Here is a 21990-nt window from a genome sequence, read left to right as displayed (position 1 = left end):
CAGCCCGGAGGGACCGCCCAGGCTGAGAAACGCCCTCCTCGGAGACCCCGCCGCCACGTGGTCACGTAGGGGCTGTGAGTGTTCGTCTGACGCCCCCCACTGACCCGGGGGCGTTAGGGCGGGGACCCTCCACTCATCAGGCTCTTCACAGAGCTTGGCAGGTGCCAGACGTGCGTGAATGCTGGCGATACTCACGGATTAAAAGCAGCAGGTTTGGCCAGAATTGGCGGAGATGACGTGGGGAGAGACACAGTGCGTCTTCTCAGCGGTCCACACAGCGGACTCCCTGGCCTTGTGTGGCGGTAACCGCCCCCTCCCCTTCTCCTTGCGCCGTTGCAGCCCGTGGGATCCGAGCGGACGGAGGTGCGGAAACGGCAGATGCCCGCGGCCCAGGAGACCACCGGCCCCGCGCCGGGCCAGCACGGAGCGGGGAGCCGCGGCTCCAACGCCTGCTGCTTCTGCTGGTGCTGCTGCTGTAGCTGTTCCTGGTAAGCCCTGGGCCCCTGTCGTCACTACGCCGACCGGGAGGGGGCGCCCCTGAGTAGTGCCAGCTTGCGATTCCTTCTAGACAGCACTGCGTGCCTGCCGCTGATACGGGATCTCTGAAGGACGACACGCACACACGCCCAGACGCACACACAGAGACACAGACACACAGGGACACAGACACACACAGAGACACACATATACACACAGAGACATGCACATATATACACATACATACACACAGGGACATACATGCATACACACACACACAGAGATACATACATATATACACATACACACATATATATACATACACACAGAGACACACACGCACAGACGCACACACAGGGACACAGACACACACAGACACACACAGAGACACACACAGAGAGACACAGACACACACATATATACACACAGGGACACATACACACAGACGCACACACAGAGACATAGACACACACACAGTCACACAGGGATACAGACACAAACACAGACACACAGGGATACAGACACACACACACAGGGACACAGACACACACACACAGGGACACAGACACACACAGAGACACAGAGACGCACACACATATACACACAGGGACACAGACACACACACAGAGAGACACAGACACACACACATACACACAGAGACGCACACATATACACACACACACACACACACATATACACACAGGGACACAGACACACACATATACACACAGAGACACACATATATACACATACACACACATATATACACACAGGGACACATACACACACACGGACACACATACGCACACACAGAGACACAGACACACACACAGGGACACAGACACACACAGAGACACAGACACACACATATACACACAGAGACGCACACATATATACACAGACACACACATACACACAGAGACACACACATATATACACAGACACGCACACATATATACACACAGGGACACATACACACACACGGACGCACATACGCACACACAGAGACACAGACACACACACGGACACACACACACAGACACAGACACACACAGAGAAACAGAGACACACACATATATACACACAGGGACACACACACACAGACGCACACACAGAGACACAGACACACAGGGATACAGACACACACAGAGACACAGAGACACACATATACACACAGAGACACGCACATATATACATACACACACACAGGGACATACATGCATATACATACACACACAGAGATACATACATATATACACATACACACACATAGACACATACACACATATATATACATACACACAGAGACACAGACACACACATATACACACAGGGACACATACACACATGCACAGACGCACACACAGGGACACAGACACACACACAGAGAGACACAGACACACACAGAGACACACACATATATACACACAGGGACACGCACACAGACGCACACACAGACACACAGGGACACAGACACACACACAGAGAGACACAGACACACACAGAGACACACACATATATACACACAGGGACACGCACACAGACGCACACACAGACACACAGGGACACAGACACACACACAGAGACACATACACACACATATACACACAGAGACGCACACATATATACACATACACACACATATATACACACAGGGACACAGACACACACATATACACACAGAGACACACACATATATACACATACACACACATATATACACACAGGGACACAGACACACGCACAGAGGCACACACAGAGACACAGACACACAGGGACACAGACACACACACATACACATACACACAGAGAAACATAGACACATTCACACATGCACATACACGTACACATATGCACACACAGAGACACGTACACACCCCTATACACATATAGACACACACAGAGACACATACATACACACAGAGATACATACATATACACACATACACATAGACACATGTGCACACACATGCACACACATATACACATACACACATATATACATATACATACACACAGAGACACAGACACACACACAGACACACAGGGACACAAACACACACACACAGAGACACAGACACACACATATACACACAGAGACACACATATATACACACAGGGACACATACACACGCACAGACGCACACACAGAGACACAGACACACACACAGGGACACAGACACACACAGAGACACAGACACACATATACACACAGAGACGCACACATATATACACATACACACATATATACACACAGGGACACATACATACACACAGGGACACACATGCATATACATACATACATACACACAGAGATACATACATATATACACATACACACACATAGACACAGACACACATATATATACACATACACACAGAGAGACACATAGACACACACATACACTCATATACACACATACACAGACACATACACACACATATATACACATACACAGAGACATATGCACACACACAGAGACACATATATACATATGCACCCACATACACATATATATACACACAAAGACACATACACACACATACACACACTCATAGAGACACACACATATGCATACGCATACACACAGAGATACACATACAGACACGTATACACATATGCACATACATACATACACAGACATATACACACTTACATACACAGAGACACACAGACACACATATATACACGTACACAGAGACACATGCACACTCACACATACACAGAGACAAACACATGCACATATGCACATGCATGCATACATGTATGCACATACATGTATACACACAGACACATACATATATACACACAGGGACACATATACACATGCACATACATATACACATACATGTATACACATACACACAGACACATACGCAGAGACATGCACATACACATATGCACACATGTACACACATGCATGCACATGCTTACATGCGTGCACACACAGAGACATGTACACACATGCATGCATATAAACACGCACATACACAGACAGACACATCCACACACAGAGCCACACACACATACACACACACATACGCACATATACACATACATACACACATGCACACATATGCATATACACACACACACAAAGGGGCCACGTATCCTAGCTTTTAAGGGACTTTCTATTCAAATCCCTGAAATCAGTTTAGTGTGTTAAACAACTAAAGAATAATCTAAGGCGGTTGGTGATAAAATATTACTTTGGGGGCAAAAACAGTAACTAGATGGTTAGAAAGGCACTCTACTTGGTAATAAAGGCTTGGTAGAAGTGTTCGAAGTCACGGTGGGTCTAAAAGGTTAAGTAGAGAGAGCATGGATTTTTATCTTCTGCCTCTCTTTTATCAACTTCAATTTTTAATAAAGAGAAATGTCAAAATCTATGCTTAACAGAGAGAAAAACGTAAAAACACAAGATAACTTACTGGTACAGGAAGATACACAGCGTTTGCTTAAAAAGAGAGAGACACAACTTGAATATAAAATATCCTTGACCATTTGAGTCCCTGTTAAAGTTCTGGAGAAGTGTATACAATTTACACCTAGAAATCGTAGGAACTTTAGGTGGCATTTCTGAAATCGTGACTATGAAAAGTGCTTATTGCCCACCAAATGTGTGCCTGACTTTAGGCAATTAAAATTATTGGAAATTAAGTTATTGTAAATTTATGTTGAGCCAAGACCTCACTCCCCAGTGGAGAAGACGACCAGGTGACAGTGTAGCTGATCGAGAACAGTGACAGGACCGTTATAATTGGGGTAAAGCCAGTGGAGGCTGAAATTAAATGTCCAGGAGAGTTTGATCTCTTGCTTGATTTGGGCCGGCGTTAACTTCCAGAAAGTTCCGATCTGGTAGATGGGAGCCGGCAACACGACACTCCAAGGACTGATGGAACCATGGTGGTGGGTGGTTGGTCTATACAGCAGGTGGGAATATGGGGGAGATGGGGCTGGCAGGAGCCGAGCGGTCTGGCTTGGTCAAGGCAAGGCTTCAGCCCCGAGGGGCGTCTAAAGGACTCGGCTGGAAACCGGAGGAGAAGCACGTGTGGCACACCCTCCACACGTGGGTATCCAGGGAGGATACCCGCCAATGGTGAAGGGACTACGTTTAGGCCCCACCTTCCAGCCTTCACTCTGCTAATGAGTTTCAGTGAGCTAATTAAAGCTGATTGTGCGAGAGATGTGCAGGGATATCCTGGTGTGGGTGAGACCCCCATTTACCCCGTCACCCCTCCCTTCTCTGCTGCTTTAGAGGGACACGGAAGGCTGAGACCATGGCCTGAACAATGTATGGGACTGATGGAGTAGACACAGCGGGTGGCCACAGGTCCCAGAGTAGGCTTCTACTGGCACCGGCCACGGCGAATAAATCATAAAGCCGTACATAGGCATCATCGCCCTAGCCAACACTTCCGTAGCACATATTGTGTGTGTATTTAACAGACAACAGAGCAATGAGAAACAGTGTTGAACTGTTCAGTTGTGCACCTGAAACTGATACAACACTGTATGTTAATTATAACTTTGACTAAAATAATATAAGAGAGCAGTGTCTTCAAAGAATGGAAGAAAAGTAATGAAAAAGTCAGTCAAACTATGATTCAAGAGTGTGGATAACATAAGACATTTTCAGACATACAAAGGCCTAGAGCGCTAACTACCTTCAGACCTTCCCTACAAGAAATAAGGAAGGATATACTCCAGGAAGAAAAAGTGAACCCAGAGGGTAGTCATGGGAAACAAGTAACAATGATGGACACAAGACTGATCAAATATAGCTATAAAATGTCATATTTAATTGTGTGTTAAAAAGTGTCAGTACAGGGGCACCTGGATGGCTCAGTCGGCTAAGTGTCTGACTCTTGATTTCAGTTCAAGTCATGATCTTGTAGTTCGTGAGTTCGAGCCCCACACTGGGTTCTGCACTGACGGTGCAGAGCCTGCCTGGGATTCTCTCTCTTTCTCTTTTCTCCGTCCCTGCCCTGCTCGCACTCTCTCTCCCCCAAAATAAATGAACAAACACTAAAAAGTATAAATCCAAAGTCATAAACAAATAATCTCATGTGCATGGTAGACACACCAAGTAACTTAGACCAAAGTTACATTTTCTTCCCAAATTAATGGTATTCTTCATTAGTCAGAAGTACAACATGTAGTTTCCACACCAATGGAAGACGAGAAAAGAAATACAGAAAACTATAAACATAGGACAAAAGTGGTTTTGACAAAAGAGAGAATAAACTATTCAGCAAACCCCAAGATACTTGGTATTGGGGTGACCAGCTCAACCCAGTTGCCCGAGATGTCTCGGTTTTAGCAGTGAAAAGCCCTACGTCCCAGAAAACCCACGAGTCCAGGCAAACCAGGAAAGTTGGTCACCCTACCTGGTATCCAAATCCACAAAAATAGACTCATATTCCTGTATTGCATCACGTACAAAATCAGTCTCTCCCTACCCCCCCCCCCAAAAAAAAACACAAAAAACAAAAAAAACCAAAAAGCCAAGATCAACTCATCCAGATGGTTACAGGCCTAAAGGTGAGAGGCCGAGAGTAAAATATAGGATAATATCTTTGTGATCTTAGCACTGGGAAGAATTACTTTTTTAAAAGATCCATTAAGTTGGCCACATTAAAAGGTTAAAATGTGCCTAACAAGAGAAATAAAAATCTATTTCCCACAAAGACTTGTACACGAATATTTATAGCAGTGTGATTAATACTAGCCCCAAACCGGAAGCAATCTAAATGTCCGTCAACTAACGAATGGATAAACAAAGCGTGATGTATATCCATACAGTGGAATGGGATTTGACCGTCAAAGGAATAAAGTATTAAAACTGCTAAAACATGGATAAACCTTGAAAAGATGATGCTAGGTGAAAGGAGCCAGAAACAAAAGACCACTTACTGTATGATTCCATTTATGTGAAATGTCCAGAATAGAGACAGAAAGTAGATTAGCAGTTGCCTAGGACTAGGGGAGATGGGAGTTAGTGCTGATGTATACAGAGCTTCATTTAACAGTGATGATGAACTGTTCTAAAACCATGGTGATGGCTGCACAATTGTATTAACAAACTAAAACCACTGACTGGTACCATTGCAATTGGGGGTTGTATGGTGTATGAATTATATTTGGATAAAACAGTTTTTAAAATGTGTTTAACAAAATATATCAGAAATAAAATGAGCAGATAGAACATCCTGGGAGAAGATAATTACAGTGGATTTAACAAAGAAAGAAATTAAACCTAGAGCACATAAAGAAAGAACTTCAGGAGACAAATAAGAACATAATGACCAAAAGGAAAATAAGCAAATGAAATAGAACAGGAAACATAATCCACTTGTGCTCCTACAAACAAGGATCAGATATATGAAAGTTAAACACATAGCCTTCTAATTTTTTGTTATGTTTATTTACTTTTGAGAGAGAGCAAGCAGGGGAGGGGCAGAGAGAAAGGGAGAGACAGAGAATCTGAAGCAGGCTCCAGGCTCTGAGCTGTCAACACAGAGCCCGACGCGGGGTTCGAACCCACAAACCATGAGCTCATGACCTGAGCCAAAGTCGGACAGTCAACCGACTGAGCCATCCAGGCGCCCCTAAATACATAGCCTTCTAAATGTAACACTCTACCCTAAAAAAAAAAAACTCTTGCACTCATGCAAAAGGAGACAGGTATGAGACGATTCATGGAAGCATGAATCTGTTTGACAAAAACTGAAAATGTCTATGAGGTTCATGAACAGGAAAATGGGTAAATATTTTGCAGTGTAGTTACAGTGCAATACCACACAGCATTTAAATTCATGTGCTGTAGGGGCGCCTGGGTGGCTCAGTCGGTTGAGCGTCTGACTTCGGCTCGGGTCACAATCTCACGTCTGTGAGTTCGAGCCCCGCGTCGGGCTCTGTGCTGACAGCTCAGAGCCTGGAGCCTGTTTCAGATTCTGTGTCTCCCTCTCTCTGACCCTCCCCCGTTCATGCTCTGTCTCTCTCTGTCTCAAAAATAAATAAACGTTAAAAAAAATTTTTTTTTAATAAAAAAAATTAAAAAAAAATAAATTCATGTGCTGGAGGAAAAATTAAAAATAGAAAACAGATTGTAAAGCAGTGCATATCATATAATAATACCTTTGCAAAATTTGAAATATGTGTTTGTATTTATATATATTTATATTTATAAATAGAGTAGCATAGCTATGAATGGAGTGAGAACAGATTCAGGATGGTATTCTCTCTGGAGTAGATGGGTGAAATGGGACGGAAGAAAGTACACAGCAAACTTCAACTGTCTCAATATTTAACCTCCTTGATTTTTTTTTCCCCCCAACATGCCCTTGCGATTTATCCCTGTTGCTAATACATAGTAGAGTCGATTTTTAAGAAGAGTAAATGTCAGTATGTTTTGTAAGCCCTTGTTATTCTCTCAGAATTCTGCTTCATGGCCTTACGGCATTTCGTTTTATGAAAGGAGCCATTCAGATGCTTGATCCCTAAAACATAAACTTTTTCTTTCCCCTTCTAGAAGACTGAAGAATTTCTTCCTCTTCAGAACTAAAAAATTTACCAAAATGTATCTAACCATGGGACTTGTTTCACTGAATAGTTCTTCCACGTGGCGAGGAACTATTTTAACCACCCGCAACGTTTTCTTGGCTTGTTCTACTGTGACAGTTAACAAGAAACTCAGGTTTAAAAACTGACGTAAAGTATACCTCTCACTTTTTTAGGAACACATTATCTCATTAAGAAATATTCCTACTTCTTGGGGCCCCTGGGTGGCTCAGTCGGTTAAGCGGCCGATTTCGGCTCAGGTCATGATCTCGCGGTCCGTGAGTTCGAGCCCCACATCGGGCTCTGCTGACAGCTCAGAGCCTGGAGCCTGTTTCAGATTCTGTGTCTCCCTCTTTCTCTGACCCTCCCCCGCTCGTGCTCTGTCTCTCTCTGTCTCAAAAATAAATAAACATTAAAAAAAAAAAAAAAAATATATATATATATATATATATATATATATATTCCTACTTCTAAAAACAATGAGACGTGGAAAAAATATCAAAGCTTAAATGAAGACTGTGTCATTCAATTCACAATATAACTTCCGGGCCTCTTAGAAACCTTGTGTCAAATTCATCCTTTCTGTTCCTCCTGGATTTTTCGTACCCATTGTGTAGTGATGTTTTCTGCGTAACAAAAGAAGCCTAAGTCAAGCAGTACTAACGCTCTTGCAGCCAGCACACCCTCCAGATGCCTCCTAAGTTTGTTTTTGTTTTCAGAAACCGTTATTTACTGAAACTGGCATCGCGGAAGCAACAAGGCGGGAGCCTCCTGCGCGTCTGATGACTTTGCATTAAAGAAAAACAGAGCTGCGCGCACACACGCCATTACTGAAAATCCATAAAGCAGATGTGCTGAAAATAGGCTGAACTGCTTTTATAAAATGGTAGAAAGAGTGGAGAGGAAAGCTGTTCAATAAGGAGGATAGAAAAGATAGTACAGTGGCAATAGTCAGATAAAGCAAACTGAAATAACGGTAATAATCCATTTTGAAAAAACGTTTTAAAGATTTTATTTTGAAGTCATCCCTACCCCCAACGTGGGGCTTGAACTCAGCAGCCCTGAGATCAAGAGTCACATGCCCCTGAGCCGGCCAAGCGCCCCCGTTTTGAAATTAATAGGGAACTGAAAGCATTCCTGCCCAAAAGCAAGAACCAGGCGAGGATATCTGTTGTCCCCTGCTGTTTTAACGTTGGATTTTAAGTATCAGTTGATGCAGCTGGGCAAGAGAAAACAACCTGAGGCCTAAGAACCGGAAGAGAAGTGAGAAGGCTCTCCATCTGCAGAAGATACGAGAGTACGCTCGGAAATGCCAAGAGAATGACTGCTCAGCTGAAGCAAACACAAAAGAATTCAAATCGTAGAAAGATACAGAATTAGTGTAAAGAAGAATAGCCTTCAGAATGTAAAGAACTCTTAACAATTCCAAAATAAAAAAAAACAAACCAATTTATATTTTTAAGTTTATTTATTTTGAGAGAGAGAGAGACACACAGTAGGGGAGAGGCAGAGAGGGAGGAGGGAGACAGAAGATCTGAAGCAGACTCTGCTGACAGCACAGAGCCTGGTGCGGGGCTCGAACTCAGAACTGTGAGATCATGACCTGAGCCGAAGTCGGACCTTAACCGGCTGAGCCACCCAGGCGCCCCTAAAAAACAAACCAAGTTAAAGGCAGGCACAGGATCTAGAGTACACAGGTCTCCAAAGAAGACGTACAAATAACTAATAGATACAGGAAAAAATACTCAACGTCATTAGCCATTTAGCAAAATGCAAAGCAAAACCACAATGAGATACCGCTTCATACCCCCTGAACTGGCGAGAATAAAAAGGACAGACAGTAACAAGTGTTGGCAAGGATGTGGAGAAACGGGGTCCCTCCAACATTGCCGGTAGGAATGCAAAATGGTGCTGCTACTTTGGAAAAGAGTTTGGGACCTCTTCACAATGTTAAAAATGGAGTTACCGTATGAGAGCATTTCCATCCTTAAGTATCTACCCAAGAGAGAAAAACAAACATCCACAGAATGTGTGCAGTGGCATTATTTATAATGGCCAAAAAAGGCAGATAACCTAGATACTCATCAACTGATTGATGGATAGCAAACTTCATATGACCATACAGCGGAAGGTGGTTAAGCTGCAAAAAGGCATGAAGTACTCATACCCGTTACAACATGAAGGAACCGTGAAAACATGCCAGGTGAAAAGAAGGCAGTCACCAAAGACAGCATGCTGTATCATTCAAAAGAGGTGTATCTAGAGAGACAGGACATAGGTTAGCACATGTCCAGGGCCGGAGGACGTGGGGTGTCGGGGGTAATGAGGAGGGGTTGCTACATGGGGCTTCCTTCTGGAGTAATGGTTGCACAACCTTCTGATTATGCCGCAAACAACTGAGTTGTCCACTTTAAACAAGTAACTTCATGATGTGTCAACGATGGTTCAATAAAGCTATTAAGAAAGTAAGAGCCTTGGCGTGACTGGGTGGCTCAGTCAGTGAAGCGTCCGACTGTTGACTTCGGCTCAGGTCATGATCTCGCTGTTCATGGGTTTGAGCCACACGCTGGGCTCTCTACCAATAGCTCGGAGCCTGCTTGGAATTCTCTCTCCCTCTCTCTCTGCCTCTCTCCCACTTGTGCGCTCTCTCTTGCGCACGCTCTCTCGCTCAAAATAAATAAACACTTAAAAAAAAGAAAGTTGATATGTACAAACAGTACATATCAGTTGATATGTACAAACAGTACATATCAGTTGATATGTACAAACAGTACATATCAGTTGATATGTACAAACAGTAACCAGTTAGGAGATTAGGTGGAGTTGAACATTGCATTTGCAGTAACAACAAAAATAACTGGAATAAATTTACAAAAAAAAAAATGTATAGGATATAAGGAAATTTAAAATCTCGTGGAAGATAATAAACTTTGATTGTATGCTTTCCTGGTTTTCTCCAACACTTTTGTATTTGTGCCTATGAAGATCTAAAACCTCCATTTTGACTGGAGAACATACACTTTTTTTCAAGGTGCAAAAATGAAATGAAACCCAAAACATCCTGATAACCTGACCTTTTTTATTACTTTCTAATGGACATGTTTTTATGAAAATAACTATTCTAAACATAAACTCTCCCTCAACTAGTGTAGACCACAATATGATCATTGATTTTGCTAATACTTTAGCATCATACTTTTGGTTTTCTTAAGGAAACCAATCTGGGTCAGTCTTTTTCAAGAAAAGAAAGAAATTCTACTTGGTAACCTGGAGTTCTTTAAAATATTCATGGGGGCGCCTGGGTGGCTCAGTCAGTTGAGCGTCCGACTTCTGCTCAGGTCATGATCTCACAGTCCGTGGGTTCAAGCCCCGCGTCAGGCTCCGTGCTGACAGCTCAGAGCCTGCTTCGGATTCTGTCTCTCCCTCTCTCTCTGACCCTACCCCACTTGTGCTCTCTCTCTCTCTCCCTCCCTCCTTCAAAAACAAATAATAAACATTAAAAAAATTTTAATAATATATGTTTTGAGGGGGCGTCTGTGTAGCTCCGTCAGTTAAGGGTCCAACTGGAGCTCAGGTCATGATCTCACGGTTTGTGAGTTCGAGCCCCACGTAGGGATCTGTGCTGATAGCTCGGAGCCTGGAGCCTGCTTCCGATTCTGTGTCTCCTTCTCTCTCTGCCCCTCCCCCGCTCTCACTCTGTCTCTGTCTCTCTCTCTCTCAAAAATAAATAGACATTAAAAAAATTTTTTTTTAAATATACTCTTTGATATGTCTGACTGGCTCAGTCAATAGAGCATACAACTCTTAATCTTGGGAGTTGTGGGTTCAGGCCCCACGGGTGTAGAGATTACTTAAAAAGAAAACCTTTAACATATTCCTTGATACAGAATGATCTCAAGTGACATTTAAATGTCCTGTTTCATGCAGTCTTACTGTTAGAAACCAAGAAGAACAGAGACCCAGGAGGGCCTCCCATGAACTCAGACGAGAAGACCTTCCAACCTGTGAAGAAAGGTAAAGTCTCGTTATTGTTTAGCTTGCCAAATTGACAGAATGCTAGCCTTATCATTTTGATTTTTTTGCACTATAACACACAGTTCCTCTAACTGCAACTTAATAACATCAAATCATAATGTGGCACCACATTTTCTCTCTGCAGAATTCATTATGTGACAGGGAGAAAAATTAGTTCCGTTATTAATCTCATCCCTGCTAATCACAAATATAAATCGATGCTTCTTGACTAAACATGACGTTATCCTATTTTCATAAAGGAGACTTTTAAAAAGACCATAGTGAGGGGCGCCTGGGTGGCTCAGTCAGTTAAGCATCCGATTTCGGCTCAGGTCGTGATCTCGCGGTTCGTGAGTTCGAACCCCGCGTCGGGCTCTGTGCTGACAGCTCGGAGCCTGGAGCCTGCTTCGGACTCTGTGTCTCCCTCTCTCTCTGCCCCTCCCCCATTTGTGCTTTGTGTGTGTGTCTCTCTCTCAAAAAAATGAATAAACATTTAAAAAAAAATGTAAAAAGACCATAGCGAAACACACACGTTTGGTTTTCAGGAAAGTTCTAAAGGTCTGTTTTTTTCTTAACTATAAATTTATACTTCAGCTAATGTATTACTGTTTTAATTTAAGTCTTTTTGGGGGGGGGGGAAGTCGGAAAGAAAACACATAAATTCCTTTCCATGTCAGATTTTTAAATTCTCTTTTTTTTAAGTTTATTGAGAGAGAAAGCAGGAGAGGGGCAGAGAGAGACGGAAAGAGAGAATCCCAAGCAGGTTCTGCCCTGCCAGCGTGGAGCCTGACCTGGGGCTCAAACTCATGACCACGCGGTCATGGCCCGAGCCAAAATCAAGAGCTGGATGCTTAAGTGACCAAGCCACCCAGGCACCCCAAATTACCTCTTCTTGTTCCTGTACTGACTTACTTTCACTTCCCTATTCTTTTTTTTATTTTTTTTTTATTTTTTTTTCAACGTTTATTTATTTTTGGGACAGAGAGAGACAGAGCATGAACGGGGGAGGGGCAGAGAGAGAGGGAGACGCAGAATCGGAAACAGGCTCCAGGCTCCGAGCCATCAGCCCAGAGCCCGACGCGGGGCTCGAACTCACGGAGCGCGAGATCGTGACCTGGCTGAAGTCGGACGCTTAACCGACTGCGCCACCCAGGCGCCCCTCACTTCCCTATTCTAATACTTTTTCTTGGTATTATGCCTGTATAATTACAGATACTAGACAAATACCCTCAAAGTTGTGTTCAAATAGGTCTTGTATTACATTGCTTATTTTTGAAGGGAAAACAAACCAAGTAGCCTAAAAGGTTACTTAAGTGTGTGGGGTTTTTTTTCCCCCCATTCTTTATCTTCTTTATCCTTACCCAGATTTCTCAAAGTCTGGGAAGCATATTAAAATATTCCACAATTTGGGGCACCTGGCATGCTCAGCTGGAGGCGTGTGAGGCTCTTGGCCTCAGGGTCATGAGTTTGAACCCCACACTGGATGCTGAGATTACTAAAAAAATAAATAAAAACTTTTTTTAAATCTGGCAAAATTTATGAGTTTGTTTAAAAATAGCCTTTATCTTGAGGGCGCCTGGCTGGCTCAGTTGGAAAAGCGTGTGACTCTTGATCTGGAGGTTGTGAGTTCAAGCCCCATGTTGGGTGTAGAGATCACTAAAACAAACAAACTTTAAAAAATGACTTTTATCTTACGTATTCTAGTATGTTGTATTCTGTACCAAAGCTTCAAGGCTCTTCTGTCTGGAACCAGAATGCCCACATCTAGGCCTGGCTGTACCCATCCTGCCAGTGCGAACTCGGGCACTTAGCCACACTCTGCCTCAGTTTCCTTGTGTGTGGAATGGGGATAATACTAGTTTATTGTGGCTGTTGTCGTGAGCCTGGGAGCACGCAATATTTGCTGGCCATTACTTGCTCTCGATTAAGTTCAATAACGTGAAATGACTCTTTCTAACTTAATGCCTTGTGTTTCCCATTCTACTTAGACATTATTATTTGCATTTGCCTCGTATGTCTTTGCCTGTCTATTTGTTCTTAATTTTTTAAATACTTAGTAAGCTTCCTGAAAATAGCATTACGCCGGATTTTGGCCCAGGGTCGGTCTGTCTCTAAATGGGGAATTAGAATCGAGTTACAGTGGGTCAGTTGTTTTGATGACGATTGGTAAATTTAATCTTCCAGCATATTCTTTGAATCCTGGTAAGACCTCCTAATTATTTCCTTAATTTCTGCTTGTTTGGTTTGGGTTTTGGCTTTTGCTACATGAACTGTGCCTTCTTTGCTTTTAGGTTCTTCAGTACTACGGAAAGTACATGCTCCCTCTTATTTTAAATATTTTTATTATTTTTATTATATTTTTATTTTTGTAAGTAGGCTCCACCCCCCAATGTGGGGCTCCAACTAAACGATCCTGAGATCGAGTGTTGCACGCTCTACAAACTGAGCTGGCCTGGTGCCCCTGCTCTCTCCTATTTTAAAAATAATAAATAAGTAAATAATAAATAAATAAACGTCTATTACCGATTGCCTTTAAGTTTTTCAGTCATTCTTTAATATATATTTCTTAAATTGAAGGAGTAAAAAGGTATCTTTTGAATCCTCCTATTTAGGGAACATAAGTTAGCACACTGTAGTCAGCCACACCAGTTTGATTAACCTTTCTGAAAAGACTCCAAGATTTTTATGCAGATTACTCTAAATTATTAGGCTTTAAATAATATTTTCAACATCTTTTAAAACATTTTCTTTCAAAACAAATTTTCCTAGGGGCGCCTGGGTGGCTCAGTTGGTTAAGCATCTGATTTGGGCTGAGCTCATGATCTCATGGTCCTTGGGTTCGAGCCCTGAATCGGGCTCTGTGCTGACAGGCTCAGAGCCTGGAGCCTGCTTCGGGTTCTGTGTCTCCCTCTCTCTCTGCCCCCCACCTTGCCCCCGCCACTGCTTGCACTCTGTCTCTCTCCCTCTCAAAAATAAACATTAAAAATTTTCAAAAAAACGAATTTTCCTAGTTATGACAGCTACTTTAGGTTTTCATACACAATACTTTTTGTTCATGATGAAAAATCTACCCAATATGGAAACAAAACCCCAGCACTACAAAAGTTTTGCGGTAAAAACCCAGTCTTCCTTTTTTTGTAGACCTTGCCCCGATCTCCGGATATAACTGCCATCAGTGGTTTTTCTATATATCCTCAAAGGAATTTTCGATGCATTTATACACAGTTGTATTGAAATGGGATCCTTCTATACACAGTGAATCTAATTTAGAAACTAAACTCGAAACTATGGTTTGAACGTCTATGTTCTTTTTTGTTTGCTGACTACTTTCTATAACCCGTTTTCTCCGGTCTTGAGCTTTTATGCATGCTTCACTGCTGGGTCATTATAATCCATCTTCAAGATACAATTTCAAGAAAGGGACATAGAATTTACACCACGAACCTCTGTATATGTGAGTGTGTGTTTTCTATGAATAACTAGGGCAAGTAGTTACATATCCGATTTTTGGGTACCCAGCCTGCACCCCTCGAAACTGAACACAGAACTTTCGGCAGCATGGCGGACTAGATCATGGGAGCCCCCCCCCCCCCTCCGGTGCAGAACAACAGATTTTGCATAATTCTCAAGTTTTTGCATCGCTGGACTCATAGACAGTAAGGAAAACAACAAAGTGCCTGAAAAACAAAACCAAATGAAAAATAAGCACAACCCTGAGTGGTGACAGCTAAGTACCTGGCAGGAGGGTTTTCTCTGAGAACAAGTGCAGAGCAGGGTGGGGACAGGGCGTTGAAAGGGACATCGCAGCTTAAGCCCTGACCTATGAAAGGAGCCCTGGTGGTCCTGGGTCAGTGACACCTCCTAGATGTATTTCCAAAGAAGCAGGTACCCACCCTCTCTAGAGGAAAGAAAATCTCCCCAACTTTCACTCTCCATTTTCTAAAGGCGAAGACCAACCAGAAACTAAACTAAAACTAAAAGGACACAGCCCCCAAATGACAGGCAGTAGAAACAATACTTGGATTCAGAGCCTGAAGGACTTCAGGTATGAGAATTATCTGTAATACAATGTAAAATAATCGTCTCTGAAATGTTTAAACCGATTAAAGGTGGAATCCCAAAAATAAGCGAGCAGAACTCAACTATCAAAGATGTCCAGGAGGACCGTGGAGTACTGTAGTTTTGCAAGACGTCACCTCGGGGAAAGTGGGCACATGGTACATGGGATCCCTCTGTATTAATTTTTTTCTTAAAAAAATTAATGTTTCCTTAAAATTTCCTTAACGTTTATTTTTGAGGTAGAGCATGAGTGGGGGAGGGGCAGACAGAGAGGGAGACGCTGAATCCGAAGCAGGTTCCAGGCTCTGAGCTGTCTGCACAGAGCCCGTCGTGGGGCTTGAACTCCCAGAGTGTGAGATCGTGACCTGAGCCAAAGTCGGACGCTCAACCGACTGAGCCCCCCAGGCGCGCCCCCCGCCCCCCCCCCCGCCCCGTCTCTTTCCAGTGTTAAAAACCACAAAGGAGACACAGTCCCGTTGCTGTTCTGGAAGGCAGTGTGCTGAGGTCTGCCTTAGTCCCGTCGCGGGGCACTGGAGAGTTCTGGTCAGCTGCTTCCAGGATTTTTCTTCACCGTTAACAATTTTAAAGCTTTGCCGGGACTCCTCTAGGTGCAAACGCACGCGTTCTCAGCAGCCATCCTAGCGACTGGTTTCCCGGCAGTTCGGCAGTGGCCATGCCCTCCGGCGAGAACAATTTCACACGCACGTGCTTTTGCCAGGAAATGGGAACAGCTCGCGCTCTCTTCCTAGGCGCCCATTTCCATTCCGGGTTGGGGAAAAGGTGCGTTTCTGGTGATGAATTGCGAAGACCAGTAACCGCGGTCCCCCTGGCCCTTCTCTTTCTGTCTCCACCAAAGCCCAAGCCCCACTCTGGAAGAAGTCAGCGCCTGGGCTCAGTCGTTCGACAAGGTAATGCTCACCCCGGCGGGAAGGAATGCCTTCCGGGAGTTCCTCCGAACAGAATTCAGTGAAGAAAATATGCTCTTCTGGATGGCGTGTGAGGAGCTGAAAAAGGAAGCTAATAAGACCGTTATCGAAGAGAAAGCAAGGACAATCTACGAAGACTACATTTCCATTCTTTCTCCGAAAGAGGTACGTACCCTACTCCAGAGGTTTCCTCCCAGGAGGCCGTTGGTCAAATGAACCCCCTCAGGGTCTGGTCACCTGACACGGTTACAGTTACTCCGAAATAGAGAACACACTGCACCCAGACTCGTGGCATTCGGGTGCCTTTGACTGTGGTCTCACAAGCGGGCTCTGAGTGCCCCCTAAACTCTGTGAAAGATTTTGTGCCTTTTTCTGGGAAAAAAAGCATTCGTGACTTTCCTCGGATTCTCCAGGAGGGGGAGTCTGTGCATTTTATTGTAAACACCGCTTGAAACTATTCTACCCTGTAAGCATTTCTTTAAAGAAAAGTATCCCCTTATTCTGAGCAAAATCTTTTTTACAGGTATTTTTATTTTAATAGAAATAGCATCACTGATAGGATACGGAGGCCGCGTAGGTTTTCCCTAGGGGGTCCTTTCCTTATAGCAGAGAAATCAGATGAGTGAAATCAATGAAGTTTCCATCCCCAGTTTTTGTTCCTCCAAAGCTAAAATCTAGGGGGTCAGGTTGATCTCAAAACCTAGCATCTGGTAGCTATAATTGTAAAATCACCCATTCTTTCCTCCTACGTGCCCCTAAGAATATCAAGTCAATAAACCAGGGCCTCTCCTGTCAAGGAGCTCGGTCAAGGGGGCAGACAGACATGGAGTCCCTGGTGTGCCACATGGGCTGGTGGAGTGAGCCATCGACGGGGGGGTGGGGCAGGAATGAGGCACAGGAACTAGGAGATGCCATGGACGAACTAAGGATGTGAAAAGGAAATGACCAGAAACACAACGGGATGAAGACATCCCAGAGGACGGGACTCGATGTGCCGAGGGTAAAAGCATGCAGTCCCGTGAACTGTGAGAACGTCAGTAGTTTGGCACACTGACCGTGACACGTCTCCCAAACCACTAGGGCTGCTGGTAGACAGCAGGAAGAGAGTTCAGGAAAGGGGGCGGTCTAAGAGCATCGAAGCGTTTGGGGGCCATGCTGAGGTTTTCTGATGGTCATCTTGGGAAGCCCTCAGATGTTAGCCTGGCAACATCGTCGAATTTGGGTTTTCAGAAGACCAGTGTAGCTGCACAGTGGATTAGGAGGAGACGAGAGGCGGGGGAAGCTACCAGACTGATTACTGCAGACAGGACACGATGAGCCATAGTGGGGTCAGCTGGAGGGAAACCAGAGAGGCGGGGTTTCATTTGAGGTGAATCCCAGCGTCTGGACGATTCCCACATGTCTGGGCGGGCTGGACGGTGGCATAGTTCATGGAAACTGGGCAGACAGGACGGGGATCATGCCTGGGAGAAAGACAGCGGGGCTCCACTTTGCTTAAGTTTGTGTTTTTAAGTTGGAGCTACTCTGTTGACAGACGTATGAATGTAGAGTTCAGAAAAGTCATTTCCAGTTTGGGTTAACAAAAGCAAGAGAATTTTCGTCCTTCAATATAGTGCTTCTACACATTCTTATTTAGTCATGATTTTGCTTCCTTTTTTTGAGATGCGATTTTTCCTCACTGACTTTTAAAGCATCAAAGAACCGAAACACTTGTTAGCAAACGTGTGAAGCAAAAATGGGTATGAAAAGATAACCCTTTCTTCCCCAAAGTAGGCATCTATTACTTGAAATATAACAGCATCGACATTCTTAAGAGCTTAGATTTTGGGGTCAGATGCACTTGGGTTTGAACCCTGGTTCTCTCGTTTAGTGGCTCCATAACCTTTGGTATATTTCCGCACCTCTCTGGGCGTCTGTTTCCTCATCTGTACAAAGGGGACATCACCATGTCCCTGTTCGTTTGGGAGGATTACAAGGGAGGACAGGTGCAGAGCCCCAACACAGCACCTGGCAGAGTCGTCACACCCTGGGTGGCCCCTTCACGAAGCAGCCGTCTGTGTCCGTTCCGTCATCCCGAGCTGACACTCCCAGAGACCTTCTTCGTGCAGAGGCCGCAGAGAACGAAGTAATTCCGTGTGCCGCATCTGTGTGTGAGCTAGAATGTCCCCAGTGGTTTCTGTAGTACTTCGGTTTAATTCTCCAACAAGAGCAGATGATTTCTTCTTCCTTCCAGTCAATGATATGTATCAAGCCCCTCCTTCGGCAGGAGCTGTGCCCCTGGGCCCCCGGGCCTGACACTCAGGAAGCTTCTACGAGAGGACTGCCTCGTGCTGAGGGCTGCTGCAGGAATAAGCTTGGGGGCCAGGGGCCAGTAAAGGTTCTTCACGCATCAGGGAAGATGTATGAGTTCAGTTCTGCAGCCTGGGGAAAGTCTGAGCCCAGCGGCTTGCTCTGGTCTAGGAGACAGCCTTCTCTAGGACGAGGCAGACATCAGAGAAGGAGCCGACATCTACTAAGGACTTCCTGAATTCCACGCACTTTAAATAAATTCTCATTAAATCCCCCCACCCCCCAGCTACCGTCATCATCATCCCCTTTGTGGAGGAGTTCACTAGGGCACGGTTTACTTTGCCTAAGCCCCCAAACTAAGCGGTGGCATAGCTGGGATTTAAACACAGGCCCTGTGCGCTTTTAACCCTCGCCCAGGGCTCTGAGTAGCTTCCATTCATTCGGCAGCCGGCCGGACATTCCTGGAAATCTGTGACTGTGTTCTTAGCTGGCTACAGCCTGGGACCTCCAGGTTTTAGCCCTAATGGTGTTAAGAAATTAGCAAGGGATAAGTTTGTGCATGCTTTTTTCTTCCAAGGACACTACATTTTAAAGAAGGAAAACGGGGGCATCTGGATGGCGCAGTTGGTTCAACATCTGACTCTTGATCTCATAGTGTGTGGGTTCGAGCCCCACATGGGGCTCTGTGCTGATGGCACAGCCTTCTTGGATTCTGTCTTTCCTTCTCTCTTCCTCTCCCCAGCTTATGCGTGTGCTCTCTCTCTCTCCTTCAAAATAAATGAACTCAAAATAATTTAATAAATAAGACAATGTGGTTTGCTAAAGCATCGCGATCCCCACTAGCATTACTTGTGAGAAATACACATCGTCACGCCTTCCCCACACCTACCGAATCAGACACTCTGCAGGTGGGGCCCCGCAATCTGTTTAACAAGTGGCTTCGGATGCCACTGAAGTTAGAGAACCCCTGTTCACTATGTGTTCCGTTTCTCTTTCAGCAATTTAGATTTTCGGATAACTTTGTTTGGTTTGGGATTTAAAAAAAAAAAAAAAAAGCCACGGGAGTTTGGGATGGGTCTCCGGAGAGAAACAGATCTAACACAATTCTTACTTGTTTCGATTGGCAGGTCAGCTTGGACTCCCGCGTAAGAGAAGTCATCAACAGGAACATGGGAGAGCCCTCCCAACACATATTTGATGACGCCCAACTTCAGATCTACACCTTAATGCACAGAGACTCGTATCCCCGGTTCATGAACTCTGCCCTCTATAAAGATTTGCTTCAGTCCTTATCTGAGAAATCAGTCGAAGCATAGGATGTTATCAAATGTATTTATTATTAATAAAATAATAAAAGAACTCATGGACTATGTCTAGTACAGGGAACTTAGAGACAGTAGTATCTTCTTGCTAGAGTCATCCGCGGGCTAGTTTAATAACAGATGCTTCCTTCCACAGAAGGCTGTGTATTCACAATGTCAGCTGCAGCCACCGTTAGTGACACTTTTGGAAAACGACGGGTACGGCCGCCTTAGAAAAAGATAGTATGTTTACATTCACAGTAACAGTCGCATGTCGCGAATGGCGAAGGATATACTAGAAAACTATCCTGCCTGGGGCATGTACGTCCACTGGAGCAAACAGGACTGCTTTCGTTTTGTCTGAGTTCAGTATCTGATGACTTTCCTCCCAAAGAAAAGGCATTCAAGTGTTTCTTAGCTACTCCTTCCTTCCGTCGGGCTGTCTTGAATGTTTTGCTTATCAGTGCCACTACCGGACCCCAGTTCCCATCTGACCAAGATGTGTCCCCACTACTCATAAGGACCGTATTGCGCTCTCAGAAGACGCGTATGCAGATACATATAGGTGCATGTGTATCTATACCAGATAATGTAAGGGACTGTGCTCTTAGGTGGGTCGGTCTCCTGTTCCGTAAGGGAAGTAGTGTTTAGAAAATTCTTTTGTTGACAAGTCACTGTTTTATCATCGCAATCTGCCAGCCTAAAGAATGGACTTTTAACTCACAGCTTAGTCGTGTTCGTAACAAAACTTTCAAATAAGCATATTTCCGTTTTTATTATTCGAAGAAATATGGGCATTTTCACTCTAAAAAAATAAAGCACAAGAGTTTTATCTCTTTTTTTTTCACATGTCAATATTTGGGAACGTCCGATTAAATAAGAAGGGTTACATGCGAGGTTTAGGCTCTGGCTTACTACTTACCTTACTAATCTGTAGGAGTCCCCCGGGTCTTCTACCCCCTTCTCATTGTTTCAATTACTGCCAACATGCTCATGGCTCCCAAATTAGGACCCGGTGTAGATTTCCTCCAGCACGTCACAATCAGCTGCCGGCCGGACCCCTCCCCTCGTATATCCCAGAGGAGTGAAACTCATCCAGATTCTGACTTCTCACCCACTGGCCCCCCGCCTCCAAGCCCCTCCCCAATCACCCAGCCAGTCACCTACGCTCCTACCCAGGTGCTAACTTTTCCCTGCTTTCTCCTCGCAAACACAATCGCCAAGCCCGGCTCATCTTTACTCCTCAATATTTCTCAGGTCTCTTCTTCCTTCTTCCCATCCCCTTTATCTCACACCTGCCATCATCATTGCCAAGAGCCCCCTAACTGGTCTCCCTGCCCCGATCTCAGCCTTTCAAATC

At 44.4% G+C, this 21990-nt stretch overlaps 1 protein-coding gene across 2 annotated transcripts in view; it reads left to right on the top strand.

Moving 5' to 3' along the window:
* Nucleotides 1-20645, top strand: part of RGS20 (regulator of G protein signaling 20) — an 85940-nt gene extending 65295 nt beyond the window's left edge. For both annotated transcript variants that reach the window (XM_030303705.1, XM_030303704.1), the window contains 4 exons: nt 340-488; nt 11969-12055; nt 16971-17205; nt 20457-20645. In XM_030303705.1, coding sequence (XP_030159565.1) covers nt 340-488; nt 11969-12055; nt 16971-17205; nt 20457-20645 — 660 coding nt within the window. The remainder of the gene's footprint in view (nt 1-339; nt 489-11968; nt 12056-16970; nt 17206-20456) is intronic.
* The last annotated feature ends 1345 nt before the right edge of the window (nt 20646-21990 follow it).

Source organism: Lynx canadensis, chromosome F2 (assembly GCF_007474595.2).
Source record: "Lynx canadensis isolate LIC74 chromosome F2, mLynCan4.pri.v2, whole genome shotgun sequence".
NCBI classification, from domain to species: Eukaryota; Metazoa; Chordata; class Mammalia; order Carnivora; family Felidae; genus Lynx; species Lynx canadensis.
Note: the sequence above shows the minus strand (reverse complement) of the source record. Positions and strands in the feature narration are given on the sequence as shown.